The 14892-nt window shown below is 44.2% G+C and overlaps 1 protein-coding gene across 2 annotated transcripts in view; it reads left to right on the forward strand.

The window, feature by feature from the left end:
• Positions 1–14892, forward strand: part of NUP210L (nucleoporin 210 like) — a 166798-nt gene that overhangs the window by 48148 nt on the left and 103758 nt on the right. For both annotated transcript variants that reach the window (XM_045362680.3, XM_045362683.3), the window contains exons 13-15: positions 2088–2286; positions 6166–6311; positions 11176–11397. In XM_045362680.3, the coding sequence (XP_045218615.2) occupies positions 2088–2286; positions 6166–6311; positions 11176–11397 (567 nt within the window). The remainder of the gene's footprint in view (positions 1–2087; positions 2287–6165; positions 6312–11175; positions 11398–14892) is intronic.

Genomic DNA, 14892 nt, shown 5'->3' on the forward strand with positions numbered 1-14892 from the left:
TTTATTTATTTATTTATTTATTTATTTATTTATTTATTTTTCTGGAATGTAGTCTCACTCTGTCACCCAGGCTGGAGTGCAGTGGCATGATCTCAGCTCACTGCAACCTCCGCCTCCTGGTTCAAGTGATTCATTCCCCTGCCTCAGCCTCCCGAGTAGCTGGGAGTACAGGCATGCACCACCGTACCTGGGTAATTTTTGTATTTTTAGTAGGGATGGGGTTTCACCATATTGGTCAGGCTGGTCTTGAACACCTGGCCTCAAGTGATCCACCCACCTCAGCCTCCCAAAGTGTTGGGATTACAGGCGTAAGCCGCCGCACCTGGCCCCCTTCTCATTCTTGCCTCTCCTTTGTTCAAACTGAAGGAGTCTCTCCTTGTGGGCACCACTGCCCCAGGCCCATGGCAAATACTGCCTGGCTACTACTAATGTTCATTCGAGGTCCAAAGACTCTTCAGTCAGCTTGTGAATGCTGCCAGGCCTGGGTCTCTCCCTTCAGTGAAGTGGACTCCCCTCTGGCCTAGGGCAAGTCCAAAAATGCCATCCAGGAGCCAAGACCTGAAACTGGGGACTCCTGAAGCCCACTTGGTGCTCTACCTCACTATGGTTGAGCTGGTACCCAAGACAAAGTCCCCTTTACTTTTCCATTTCCTTTTCTTAAGCAGAAGAAGTCTCTGCTCATGGTCATCAGAGCTGGGAATGTAGTGGGTCACACCTGAAGCCAGCATGGCACTGGGTGTCACCTAAGGCCTGCATCAAATACTACCTGGCAGCCACCAAATGTTTAATCAAGGCCCAAGGGCTATTTTTTTTTTTTTTTTAACGGATTTTTGCTCTGTTGCCTAGGCTGGAGTGCAGTGGTGTGATCTAGGCTCACTGCAACCTCCACCTCCCGGGTTCAAGTGATTCTCATGCCTCAGCCTCCTGACAGCTGGCATTACAGGCGCCTGCCACCATGCCCAGCTAATTTTTATATTTTTAGTAGAGACAGGGTTTTGCCATGTTGGCCAGGCTGGTTTTGAACTCCTGACCTCAGGTGATTCGTCCACCTTGGCCTCCCAAAGTGCTGGGATTACGTGCATGAGCCACCGCACCCAGCCAAGGCCCAAGGGCTCTTTAATCAGCAGATGATGAATCCTACCAGGACAGTGTCCTTCCTTTCAAGATAGCAGGTTCCCTTCTGCCCCAGGGTGTGTATAGAAATTTTTTAGGGAGTTAGTGTCTGAAATGGGGGCCTTGTGACTCTGCCTGATGCCCTGTTGTGACTGAGCTATTATCTGAGTTGCAAAACAAAGTCCTTTTTACTCTCGCCTCTCCTCAAGCAGGAAGAAGGAGTAACTCTCCCAGAGTTATGAGCTGTGCTGCCTGGGATGTGGGGAGGAGTAGTACAAGCACTCTCTTGGCCACCCCAGCAGGTATCTCACTAGGTCATATGCATCCCAGGTCCACTGGTTTCAAGCCTAGCACAGCACCAGAACTTGCCCAGGAATTGCAGTCTTTGTGGCCTAAACTGCCTTTCAAGTTTATTTAGGATCCCAGAGTGCTTTAGCCCACAGTGTCGGGGCTAGCTGGAACTCAGGTTCAGACCACTGTGATGGGCAATTCATTCCCTTTGGCTAGCGCTGGTCTAAATGCTTCTTCCACAGGCACTGACTGAATTCTGCCCTGTGTGGCTTTCCACTGTAGTAGGCAGCACTGAGTTCCAAATCTGTGCACCTGGGGGAGTGCAGTGATTGTGGAATGCAGAGTCCCACATCCCACAATCACTGCACTCCCCCAGGTGCACAGATTCTCTCTGCACCACGTGGCTGCTGCCACTGCCTGGGAATGGAAGAGAGTGATGTTGGCAATTCTAGACTCTTTTCTTCCCTCTTCAGTGGCTCTTTCCTTGATGTGATGTTAAAACCAGGTACTGTGATTGCTCACCTGATTTTTGATTCTTATGAAGGTGCTTTCTTGTATGGATAGTCATTCAATTTGGTGTTCCTGCAGGGGGGACTGGAGGGTTCTATTTGGCCATCTTGCTTCTCCTCCTCCTAAGACTTTTTTAACATAACTTTCTTGAAAGATGAATTTTTCCCCTCCAGATACATGTCCTGAAACTGAACAAAATGGAACTGTTACCATTTCATGCTGATGTGGAGATTGGCCAGATTGTAGAAATCCCCATTGCAATGTATCACATAAATAAAGAGACCAAAGAAGTCATGGCATTCACAGACTGCTCTCATTTATCCTTGGATCTGAACATGGATAAACAAGGAGTCTTTACTCTGCTCAAAGAAGGTAAAAGTAGCCTTTTTTAAACCTTCTCCATCCTTTCTCTTTATTTATTTATCTTTAACTCTGCCACTGTGACAGATTACTTTCTTTGTCTTTAAGGAAGCAATCAACAATTCAGAAACTACCAATTGTAGTCTAAATTCACATATTATTTTCCTTTATAATACTTTATTTTGTCAAATGCCTTGTAGTAAGTGTTATACTCCTCATTTTACAGATGTAGAAACACAGGCACAGAAATTGAACAACATTGTGGCTGGACAATATCAGTTTTTTGTTTTTTTATTTTTGTTTTTTGAGACAGTGTCTCGCGTTTGTCACCTAGGCTGGAGTACAGTGGCATGATCTCGGCTCACTGCAACCTCCACCTCCCGGGTTCAAGTGATTTTCCTGCCTCAGCCTTCCAAGTACGTGGGATTACAGACGCCCACCATCATGCCTGGCTAATTTTTGTATTTTTAGTAAATATGGGGTTTCGCCATGTTGGCCAGGCTGGTCTTGAACTCCTGACCTCAGGTGATCTGCCCACCTTGGCCTCCCAAAGTGCTGGGATTACAGGCATGAGCCACTGTGCCTGGCCAGTTTTTATTTATTTATTAATTTATTATTATTATTATTATTATTTATTTATTTATTATTATTTTTTTTTTGGAGACAGAGTCTCGCTCTGTCGCCCAGGCTGGAGTGCAGTGGCCGGATCTCAGCTCACTGCAAGCTCCGCCTCCCGGGTCTACGCCATTCTCCTGCCTCAGCCTCCCGAGTAGCTGGGACTACAGGCGCCCACCACCTCGCCCGGCTAGTTTTTTGTATTTTTTAGTAGAGACGGGGTTTCACTGTGTTAGCCAGGATGGTCTCGATCTCCTGACCTCGTGATCCGCCCGTCTCGGCCTCCCAAAGTGCTGGAATTACAGGCTTGAGCCACTGCGCCCGGCCTATTATTATTATTATTAGAGACAGGTTCTCACCGTGTCACCCAGGCTGGAGTGCAGTGGTGCAATCATAGAACATTGTAACCTTGAACTCCTGGGCCCAAGCTACGCTGCTCTCTCAGCCTCCCATGTAGCTTGGATTACAAGTGCAAGGTCAATATCAGATTTTAGTTCACAGTAAGGTTTTCCATTTCTAGCCTCAAGCTCTTTTCTTCTTTCTTTCCCTAATATATATATCGTATGTCTTTCTAAGAGGAATGTAGAGCCATTTAATATATGCATACATTCAATTTATTGAAAAAGGATAAAATAGCTCTTTCTAGTAAAACAGAAAATATGAATAAAGGTCAACATCCTTTCCTGCTATTGAACTTCATATTCGATCCTGATCCCCATTGCTTTTTCATCAATATAATGACAGTAGTAGCATCTAAGATTTGCTCAGCATTTACTCTTTGCCAAGCTCTGTTCTGAATAATTTTTATACCTTAACTGTTTAATTCTTACGTCTGTAAGCTTGGTATCAAATTGGAGTTTTGCTTTGCCCTTGTTCATTATACTACATGCATACATATGTACATACCCTCACTCCTGGGTTCAAGTGATCTTTCCCCTCTTCTCAGAGTATTTTAATTTTTAGCCCCTTATTTCCCATGTAGGACAACAAAATCCTCCCGACTGTTCTTACCTCTGATCATCATGGTTATCAGATGGATCTTTATGAACTCAACTTTGGTCTTACTTTTTCTGCTCAAAAATCTTGAGAGACTTCTCATTGTCAGTGGAATGGAGTCAAAATCCTTTTAGTTTGATATTCAAGACCCCTCTACAATATAACCCAACCTAGTTTTCATGATTTCATACTTTTGCTTCATATATGGTTCTAGCTAAATCAACTATGTTATGTATTTATTTTTATTTATTTTTTGTTTTGTTTTGTTTTGTTTTTTGAGATGGAATCTCAGTCTGTCACTCAGGCTGGAGTGCAGTGGTGTAATCTCCGCTCACTGCAACGTCCACCTCCAAGGTTCAAGGGATTCTTGTCCCTCAGCCTCCTGAGTAGCTGGGACTATATGCACGTGCCACCACACCTGGCTAATTTTTGAATGTTTAGTACAGACAGGGTTTCACCATGTTGGCCAGGCTGGTCTCGAACTCCTGACCTCAAGTGATCTGCCCATCTCAGCCTCCCAAAGTGCTGGGATTACAGGCATGAGCCACTATGCCTGGCTAAATCAACTACTTTAAATTCTCTAATATATATCTCTCATATTCTCATTTATATCTCATTTGTATTTCTTTGTTCATTCTGTTTTCTCAGCCTGAGATACTTTAAACTTTCCTCGATCTCTCCAGCTTGAAATAATCTTTCTATTTTCTAGACTTCTATAATACTTATCACTTTCTATTAATGTTTTAAGTGACTTATTTACATTTTCACTTTCCCCTTGAAACTATAAATGCTTCAAGTCAGGATCTTTGCTCATATATATATATACCCACTGTACATACAACTGTGTCTTATATATGTCTCTCAATAGAAAGAACAGATATCAACTTGATATAAAGGGCTTAATTGATAATGTAAGAGATCAAGATGGGTTTTGTTTGTTTGTATGTTTGTTTGTTTTTAACAGTCTTACTCTGTCACCCAGGCTGGAGTGCAATGGCATGTTTTGGCTCACTGCAACCTCCGCCTCTGGGGTTCAAGTAATTCTCCCTGCCTCAACCTCCCTAGTAGCTGGGATTACAGGCATGCGCCACCACGCCCGGCTAATTTTGTATTTTTAGTAGAGATGGGGTTTCTCCATGTTGGTCAGGCTGGTCTCGAACTCCTAAGCTCAGGTGATCCACCCGCCTCGGCCTTCCAAAGTGCTGGTATTACAGGCGTGAGCCACTGTGCCTGGCCCAAGATGGTATTTTTAATGTATTAAAATTCTTATATTTTTGTAGCTTAATTTCCTTTAAAACTAACTGGTCGTGGCTGGGTGCGGTGGCTCATGCCTGTAATCCCAGCATTTTGGGAGGCTGAGGTGGGTGGATCACAAGGTCAGGAGTTTGAGACCAGCCTGGCCAACACAGTGAAACCCTATCTCTATGAAAAATACAAAAAACTAACCAGGCATGGTGCTGGGTGCCTGTAATCCCAGCTACTTAGGAGTCTGAGGCAAGAGAATCGCTTGAAGCTGGGAGGCAGAGGTTGCAGTGAACTGAGATTGTGCCATTGCACTCCAGCCTGGGCAGCAAGAGTGAGACTCCATCTCAAAAAAAAAAAAAAGAAAACTAACTGCTTGTTACCCCACTGAAATCATATTTGTTTTTTTTTTTTTTTTTTTGAGACGGAGTCTCGCTCTGTCGCCCAGGCTGGAGTGCAGTGGCCAGATCTCAGCTCACTGCAAGCTCCGCCTCCCGGGTTCCCGCCATTCTCCTGCCTCAGCCTCCCGAGTAGCTGGGACCACAGGCGCCGCCACCTCGCCCAGCTAATTTTTTGTGTTTTTAGTAGAGACGGGGTTTCGCCGTGTTAGCCAGGATGGTCTCGATCTCCTGACCTTGTGATCCGCCCGTCTCGGCCTCCCAAAGTGCTGGGATTACAGGCTTGAGCCACCGCGCCCGGCCAAAATCATATTTGTTTTGTTTTGTTTTTTTAGGTAAGGTGTTACTCTGTGGCCCAGGCTGGAGTGTAGTGGTACAATCACGACTCACTGCAGCCTCAACCTCCTGGGCTCAAGTGATCCTCCTTCCTTAGCCTCCTGGGTAACTGGGACTACAGGTGCACACCACCGTGCCTGGCTAATTTTTTAAATATTTTGTAGAGACAGGGTTTCACCATGTGTTTCAGGCTGGTCTTAAACTTCTGAGCTCAAGCAATCTGCTTGCCTCGGCCTCCCAAAGTGCTGGGATTACAAGCCTGAGCCACCACGCCCTGCCAAAAATCATGGTTTTTGATTCACAGGTATTCAAAGACCTGGACCAATGCATTGTTCCAGTACACATATCGCAGCTAAATCTCTCGGCCATACTCTGGTAACAGTAAGTGTGAGTGAATGTGACAAGTACTTGGAGAGCAGTGCTACATTTGCTGCTTATGAACCCCTAAAGGTAAGATATTTCATGGTAAGGAACTGGCATTTATTTTAATGGACTCAACTATGTCCGCTTATGGGCTTGCTAGTTATCTGTGGTCTCTACTAAGGATCAATGACATTTATGTTCTCTTTACTTGCCACTCTTTTGTTTTTAGATCTGCAGCTGTCTCCTCAAACCTAAGTCTCCAGGGAGTTTACTGCCTCACAGGAATATCTTTAAGTTGTATCAGAAAGTTTTAGATATTTCCCTTTCTTCTTTTTTACTGAGGTATAAAATATGTACAGAAAAGTTCATAAAGTACGCTCATCTTAAGTTGTTATCTGAATTTTTACATGCACATATATCTCTGTAAATACCAAAATTAGTATATTAGCATACTCCCTTTTGAAGAACTCTGAAAGATAATTTCTGTCCTATGGAAGGAAGTCAATCATCTTTTACCCTATCTACTTACAGATTTTAAGCACAGAAGCCGTTATATTGAGCCCTAAGGACTGGTTCATTATAATGGAGATAGTATGATAAGTGGTTCTGATGGCAGCGGCAGCCTGTCTGGAGCAGCTGCTGCCCTCACGCCATCTGTAGCAGGGAGATGCAGCTGGGGCTGCACACTCCATGGAGACGTTTGGAGCCGACACCAAGTGGGAGCCCCGGGAGCCCCACTCCTTCTGAGTTGGTGGGGCAGGAGCTCCCTGGGTGCAGCTTTGGCTGCCCAAGTCATGGCTGCGGACCCAGGCCTCCTGCTCCACTGAGCAGGCAGGAGATGCACCCCTGCCCCAGCCCCACCACCTCCTTGCCATGCAACTGCAGCCACCCAAATGGCAGCTGCAGACCCAGGCATCCTTGTACTCTTGGGGGCCCAGGAAGGCCCCTTCTGCGTGCTCCCGCTGCCTGGCTTCTCCCTGCTGTCAGCACCAACTGTGATCTCAGAACAAAGTTGGGCCAATCCTGGGTGCTGTCACAGTCTGGCCAGATGAGCACATGCTTGGGGCAATTTTGACATGGCAGGCCCCTGCTGCCTTGGCCCCCTCCAGACTTTGGGCACCAACAAGCGTAGGAGGGAAGCCAAGGGAGAGCTGAGGGCAGCTCAGCACTGGCCTGCAGGTGCCCCTTGGCACCTACAGCCTGGGTGCCATGAACAGCAGTAGGAGGCAGACAGGTTCCTGGGCAGAAGGTGCAGTCCCTGGTGAGGCCCTACCTTCAGACCAGGCAGGGCCTGAACACTGGGGTCCAGGCTGCCAGTCCCGCAGACCAGAGTGGGAACTTGTGATGCCTTTTCTGGGCCCACCCGTGGCTGCCCATGGACCAATCAGTGTAGACTTCCTCCCCTTTGATGCCCATAAAAGCTCCAGGCTCAGCCAGAGCTGGGCAGATGTTGGACAACCAGCTGCAGAGAGGAGCTACCAACTCCAGGGCCTCCTCTCTTCTGAGAGTTGCAGACACTGGGATGACCAGCAGCAGAGAGGTACTGCCCACTCCAGGGCCTCCTCTGAGCTATTCTGTTACTCAGTAAATCTCTTCTTCACCTGGCTCACCCTCCACTTGTTCTGCGTACCTTATTCTTCCTGGATGCAGGACAAGAACTTGGGACCTGCCCAATGGCAGGGCTGAAAGAGCTATAACACAAACAGGGCTGAAACATGCCCCTTGCTCACCACATTGTGGGTGAAGAGAAGAACTGCGACTCTTCAGGGAGCCGAGACCTGGGAGCTCCCCAAGCCAGGGCTGTGACTCCCACTTTGGGGCCCTGTGGTTCCTGGAGTCTCCAAGCTTCCAGGCACCACTGTGTTCCCCAGTGGCATCGTGGAAGCTGCTTGCAATGCACCTGATCTAGCCACAGGCTTGCAGAGAGCCAGTGCCCATGCCAGCACCTGGAGCTACCTGTCCCACTACAGCAACTGGTGTGCCTGACTGTGTGCAGTGGCTGGACCCCATGCTCACTCACTCACACACCTGTTGCCATTCCATGCCTGGCTCACCCTTGGCAGGTGTGAGATCCAGGCTGGTAGCATGAACCAAGCACAGCCTGCCAGGCCGAGTGGATGGAACAAGCCCTGTGGGCCCAAACAAAACTTGGGCAAAAGTGCCACCAGCCACAGAGGTTTCCAGCCGGAAAAGCGACACCCCAAGGATCTTGCGACAATTCAGAATAAAAGTAGATAGAGACTGGCATGCTTTCTACATCCTATTGGATTCCAGCAGGAGCTAAAATTGGTATCTACAAGTTCTTGCTGATAGATACTGACAAATCCTGACTCAATGCCTCTTGGAATAAGGAGCATCCACAGGGAAAAATATTAACACTAATGAAAGAAGTAAAGTAAAGTAAAAGAAAAAAGATAAATTATTCATTCAAATCTCCATTTTAAGTTGGCCTCATTGTACATTGTGTAGCATATATATTAAATATAGTTTCAAGTATGTTTCACTAGTTCGCTTGGTGGGTGAGTCCTCCTTCTTGCCTCATTAAATGCAAGTGCTTGGCTGTGGCTCACTGTAAAGTTCCATTAGGTTTTTTCTCACTTTTATCATTGTCCTTAGGCTTATTTTATATGTATTGAGTGTCCACAAATAGATCTCCCCTGAATGAAAGTTGTCCTTAAAGGATAGGAAGTAAGATGATGATTTTCTTTTTTACCTAGTATATTAGTCATGTGTCTTTCCCCTTGCCTGATGAAAAAAAAATTGTTTAAAAATATGTATGTTCTACCCTTGTTATCATTACTGTGTTTCAGTACATGGTACAGTTCTCAATTTGTCCTTTTACATTATCAGCTCAATTCAGTTCGTCTGGTTATTTTTGGACTATACATCTAAGAAAACGGAATCATTTCGGTTTTGCTTTTCCAGAAAAGCCATCTATGAGACCTCTGTGTTTATTTTTTCTATTCATTTCTTCTGTCAAAAACTTTTTTTTTTCTTTTCTTTTCTTTTTTTTTTTTTTTTTTTGAGACAGAGTCTCACTCTGTCACCCTGGCTGGAATGCAGTGGCACAATCTTGGCAACCTCCACCCCCCGGGTTCAAGCGATTCTTGTGCCTCAGCCTCCTGGGTGGGTGGAATTACAGGTACGCACCATGATGCCCAGCTAATTTTTGTATTTTTAGTAGATACAGAGTTTTGCCATGATGGCCAGTCTGGTCTTGAACTCCTGGGCTCAAGTGATCCACCTGCCTTGGCCTCCCAAACTGCTGGCATTACAGGAATGAGCCACCACGCCTGGCCAAAAACTTGTATGGTACTCTGTAACATGTCTTTTTTTTTTCTGAGATCAAGTTTTGATCTTGTTGCCTAGGCTGGAGTGCAATGGTGTGATCTTGGCTCACTGCAACCTCTGCCTCCAAGTGATTATCCTGCCTCAGCCTCCCAAATAGCTGGGATTACAAGCGTGCACCACCATGCTCGGCTAATTTTGTATTTTTAGTAGAGATGGGATTTCACCATGTTGGCCAGGCTGGTCTCAAACTCCTGACCTTAAGTGATCCACCCACCTCAGCCTCCCAAAGTGCTGGATTACAGGCATGAGCTACCGCACCTGGCCACATGTCTTTTTGCAATACTTATTGTACTCTTTACCTACTCTAAGTCTGTCTCTGCCAGATTGTGGGCTCCCCTGTGAGACAAGACTTTATTTGAATTTCTATTACTGTATCCTCATAAGTGAATATTTATTGAATTATATACACATTATTTAAGAGAATACTACCATCAGGGATAGGAATGTTCAGTTTTAATAGTACTCAATAATAAATATGACTGAACAGTTCCAGAAAAAAAGCATAGTTTGCTTACATTTTTAGAATAATTGCTTCAACTCTCTACTTAGTTTTAAAACTCTCTACTTCGTTTTAACAACTGTAGTGGGAGTTGAACAATGAGAACACATGGACACAGGGAGGGGAACATCACACACCGGGGCCTGTTGGGGGGGTGGGGGAGTCGGGGAGGGACAGCATTATGAGAAATACCTAATGTAGATGACGGGTTGATGAGTGCAGCAAACCACCATGGCACATGTATACCTATGTAACAAACCTGTACATTCTGTACTTGTATCCCAGAACTTAAAAGTATAATAAAAAAAATTAGTCACTGTTGTGGACATTGTGTGCCATACAAAAATAACCTACAATTTGAGAATACTTCATTCCCCTAATGCCAGTTTCCTCATCTATAAATGGGATACAACTCCTCTATACTGAATTGAGTAATACCTATCTTGTCTACTTCTTAGTTTATAAAGTTCTTGGAGAAATATGGTGAAGTGTATAGATGTATTTTTTTATATTTTTAGGGCAGAAGTTCTTTGATACTGTAGTAAAATATCAGTTTAAAATGCTTATGCATCTTATCTTTCATTCTCTAGCCTGAAAAAAATGCTTATGCAGTTATTTATACAATACCTTTTCTGTGCACAACATTGTACTAAATCCCAGTGAAGAAGAGAAATACGAAAACAAATTAGGTATAAGATACTGACTCCTCTTAAGGAGTTTATATAACTAGAGAAAATGACAAAAATTATTAGATTTATACATAGCATTTGACATACATATAATAACATTAGGAAATGAACAGTGTACAAATGAATGGTACAGATAAATACTGTAAGAGCTTAGAGGATGAACAAGTGGTGTGGTCTAGAATGACTGGACACAAATTAATGGATAAAGTAACCTAATAGTTAGATTCAAATGATAGGTAGGATCCAGATTAGGTTGAGAAGCATTCCAAGTGAGAGGCATGGCATACATATCTCTTAATTTGGGAATTAAGTTTAACGTCATTTGCAGCATATTCAGATAACTAGTGTTTCACTTTAGAAAATGATTGAATTCCCTAACCTGTCAGGGATTAATTTCTTTAAATATCTTCAGGCTCTAAATCCTGTGGAAGTGGCATTGGTGACATGGCAGTCTGTGAAGGAAATGGTATTTGAAGGGGGTCCTCGTCCATGGATCTTGGAGCCCTCCCGATTTTTTTTGGAATTGAGTGCGGAGAAGACAGAGAAGATTGGAATAGCACAAGTGTGGCTGCCATCTAAGAGAAAACAGAACCAGTACATCTACCGGATCCAATGCCTGGATTTAGGGGAACAAGTAGGAAAACAGTTTTTTATAACATTTTCTTTAGTATAGTACTCCTTTGTACTTCCAGCCATTCCTTTTTAGATTCCACTGAATTTAGTTTATGGACTAAACAGAAAAATTCTAATTATTGATCAAAGGATTGTTTTTTCTAAAACCTTATTATCCTTAAAAAGTACCCAGAGGTTTCAATTTGCTCATCCAAGAATTCCAGCAGTTCATGAACTAAACAAGATCTTTTTGTAGTAATGAGCTTATTTCACATTATTTGCAACCACATTATCATTATAATTCACTTCCTTGTTTTGTAGACTTTAGGATATTTAGTTTCCCAACTTTAAGAATTCAAGGAAGGGAAACTTTGAAGTATCATCTATGGTTAGCAATTTTGAGAAACTAATTAGATCTACACTGATAAGAATAATAAATATATTGCCCTCTATCAGTTGAATTATTTTTAATTATTTTTATTTATTTATTTAGAGACAGGGTCTCACTCTGTTGCCTAAGCTGGAGTGCAGTGCACGATCTCGGCTCACTGCAGCCTCTGCCTCCTGGGTTCAAGCAATTCTCATGCCTCAGGCTCTTGAGTAGCTGGGATTACAGGCACACACCACCATGCCCAGCTAATTTTTTTCTGAGACTGAGTCTCACTCTGTTGCCCAGGCTGGAGTCGAGATTGCCCAGTGGTGCAATCTCGGCTCACTGCAACCTCTGCCTTCTGGGTTCAAGAGATTCTCCTGCCTCAGCCTCCTGAGTAGCTGGGATGACGGGTGCGCACCACCACGCCTGGCTAATTTTTGTATTTTTAGTAGAGACGGGCTTTTACCATACTGGTCAGGCTGGTCTCAAACTCCAGACCTTGGGATCTGCCTGCCTTGGCCTCCCAAAGTGCTAGGATTACAGGCGTGAGCCACTGTGCCCAGCCATTTTTGTTTTTTTGTATAGACAGGGTTTCACCATGTTGGCCAGGCTGGTCTTGAACTCCTGGAATCAAGTGATCCACCCACCTTGGCCTCCCAAAGTGCTGGGATTACAGGCATGAGGCACTGCGCCCAGCTGAGTTTTAATTATTTTTGGAGGTACTGGTGGATTTACATAGTTTTCATTCACAGCTGTGCTGTACTTCTATCAAAATCAGTAACAAAGATTTGCAGTTTTACTGGTCTTGAGAATTCAAGGTATGACTGTGAAACAGCAAAGCTAACCAGCACATAAGGAAATCAATGTAAGATTTTAACTTGGTAGGAACTGTGCTGTATCCATAAACTTCATTCTATTTTATTTTATTTATTTATTTTTATCTTTTAGAGACAGGGTCTCACGCTGCTGCCCAGGCTGGAGTGTAGTGGAACAATCATAGCTTACTGCATAGGTTTCTTTCTAATATTTGTAGTGAACTTTACTGTATATATAACTAGCTATTAGTAATTTCAGAGCTAATTACTTATTTTCCTCCTCAATTTTTTATTGTGGTAAAATACACATAAAATTATCATCCTTTTTTTTCTTTCTTTCTTTTTTTTTTTTTGAGATGGAGTTTTGCTCTTGTTGCCCAGGCAGGAGTGCAATGGCACGATCTTGGCTCACCACAACCTCCGCCTCCTGGGTTCAAGCGATTCTCCTACCTCAGCCTTCCGAGTAGCTGGGATTACAGGCATGCGCCACCACACCCGGCTAATTTTGTATTTTTAGTAGAGATGGGTTTTCTTCATGTTGGTCAGGCTGATCTCGAACTCCTAATCTCAGGCGATCTGCCCACCTCAGACTCCCAAAGTGCTGGGATTACAGGCATGAGGCACCGCACCCGGCCTAAAATTACCATCTTAATCATTTTTAAAATGTACAGTTCAATAGTATTATGTACATTCATAATCTTGTGCAGCCATCACTACCATCCATCTCTTCATCTTATACAACTGAAACTCTAAGGCTGGGCACAGTGACTCATGCCTGTAATCCCAGCACTTTGGGAAATCAAGTCAGGAGGATCACTTGAGGCCAGGAATTCAAGGCCAGCCTCGGCAACGTAGTGAGACCCTGTCCCTACTAAAAAATAAAAAATTAGCTGAGTATCATGGCAGACACCTATAGTCCTAGCTACTTGGGAGGCTGAGGCAGAAGGATCACTTGAGCCCAGTAGTTTGAGGTTACAGTGGGCTATGATCTAGTCACTGCACTCCAGTCTGGGTGACAGTGCAAGATCCCGTCTCAAAAAACAAACAAACAAAACATACTAAAACTCTATACCCATTAAAGAATAACTCCTGGCTGGGTGTGGTGGCTCATGCCTGTAATTCTAGCACTTTGGGAGGCTGAGGCAGCTGGATCACTTGAGGTCAGGAGTATGAGACCAGCCTAGCCAACATGGTGAAACCCCTCTCTGCTAAAACAAAACAAAACAAAACAAAAACAACAACAACAACAAAACGACTAGCCAGGTGTGGTGGCATGCGCCTGTGATCTCAGCTACTTAGGAGGCTCAGGCGGAAGAATTGCTTGAACCTGGGAGGCAGAGGTTGTGGTGAGCTGAGATCGCGCCACTGCACTCCAGCCTGGGTGACAGAGCGAGACTCCGTCTCAAAAAAAAAAAAAAAAAAAAAAAAAGAATAGCTCCCCATTTCTGCTTCACCCCAGCCCCTGGCAACCACTAATCTACTTTCTGTCTCTAATTTTGGCAACTCTAAGTACCTCATATAAATGGAATACATATAATATTTTTCTTTTTATGACTGGCCTATTTCACTTAACATAATGTTCTCAAGGTTTATTCACATTGTAGCATACGTCAGAATTTCCTTCCTTTTAAGGCTGCATAATATTCCTTTATATATATATGTATATATAAAATATGTACATATAAAATTATATATATATATATGTATATATGAAATTTTGCGGCCGGGTGCAGTGACTCATGCCTATAATCCCAGCACTTTGGGAGACTGAGGTGGGCAGATCATTTGAGGTCAGGAGTTTGAGACCAGCCTGGCCAACATGGTGAAACCCCATCTCTACTAAAAATACAAAACTTAGCTGGGCGTGGTGGTGGGCACCTGTAATGCCAGCCACTTGGGAGGCTGAGGCAGGAGAATCGCTTGAACCTGGGAGGTGGAGATTGCAGTGAGCCGAGATCATGCCATTGCACTCCAGCCTGGGCAATAGAGCAAGAGTCACTCTCAAAAAAAAAGAAAAAGAAATTTTGCTTATTCACTCATCCATTGATGGACACTTGGGTTGCTTAGAGTAAGGTTTTAGCGATCATGAATAATGCTGCTGTTGACCAGGCACAGTGGCTCACACCTGTAATCCCAGCACCTTGGGAGGCTGAAGCAGTTGGGTCAATTGAGGCCAGGAGTTCGAGATCAGCCTGGCCAACATGGCAAAGCCCTGTGTCTACTGAAAATACAAAAATTAACAGGGTGTGGTTGTGTGTGCCTATAGTCTTAGCTACTCAGGAGGATGAGTCACAAGAATCTGTTGAACACAGGAGGCGGAGGTTACAGT

The sequence above is a fragment of the Macaca fascicularis genome, chromosome 1 (genome assembly GCF_037993035.2).
Source record: "Macaca fascicularis isolate 582-1 chromosome 1, T2T-MFA8v1.1".
Lineage (NCBI taxonomy): Eukaryota > Metazoa > Chordata > Mammalia > Primates > Cercopithecidae > Macaca > Macaca fascicularis.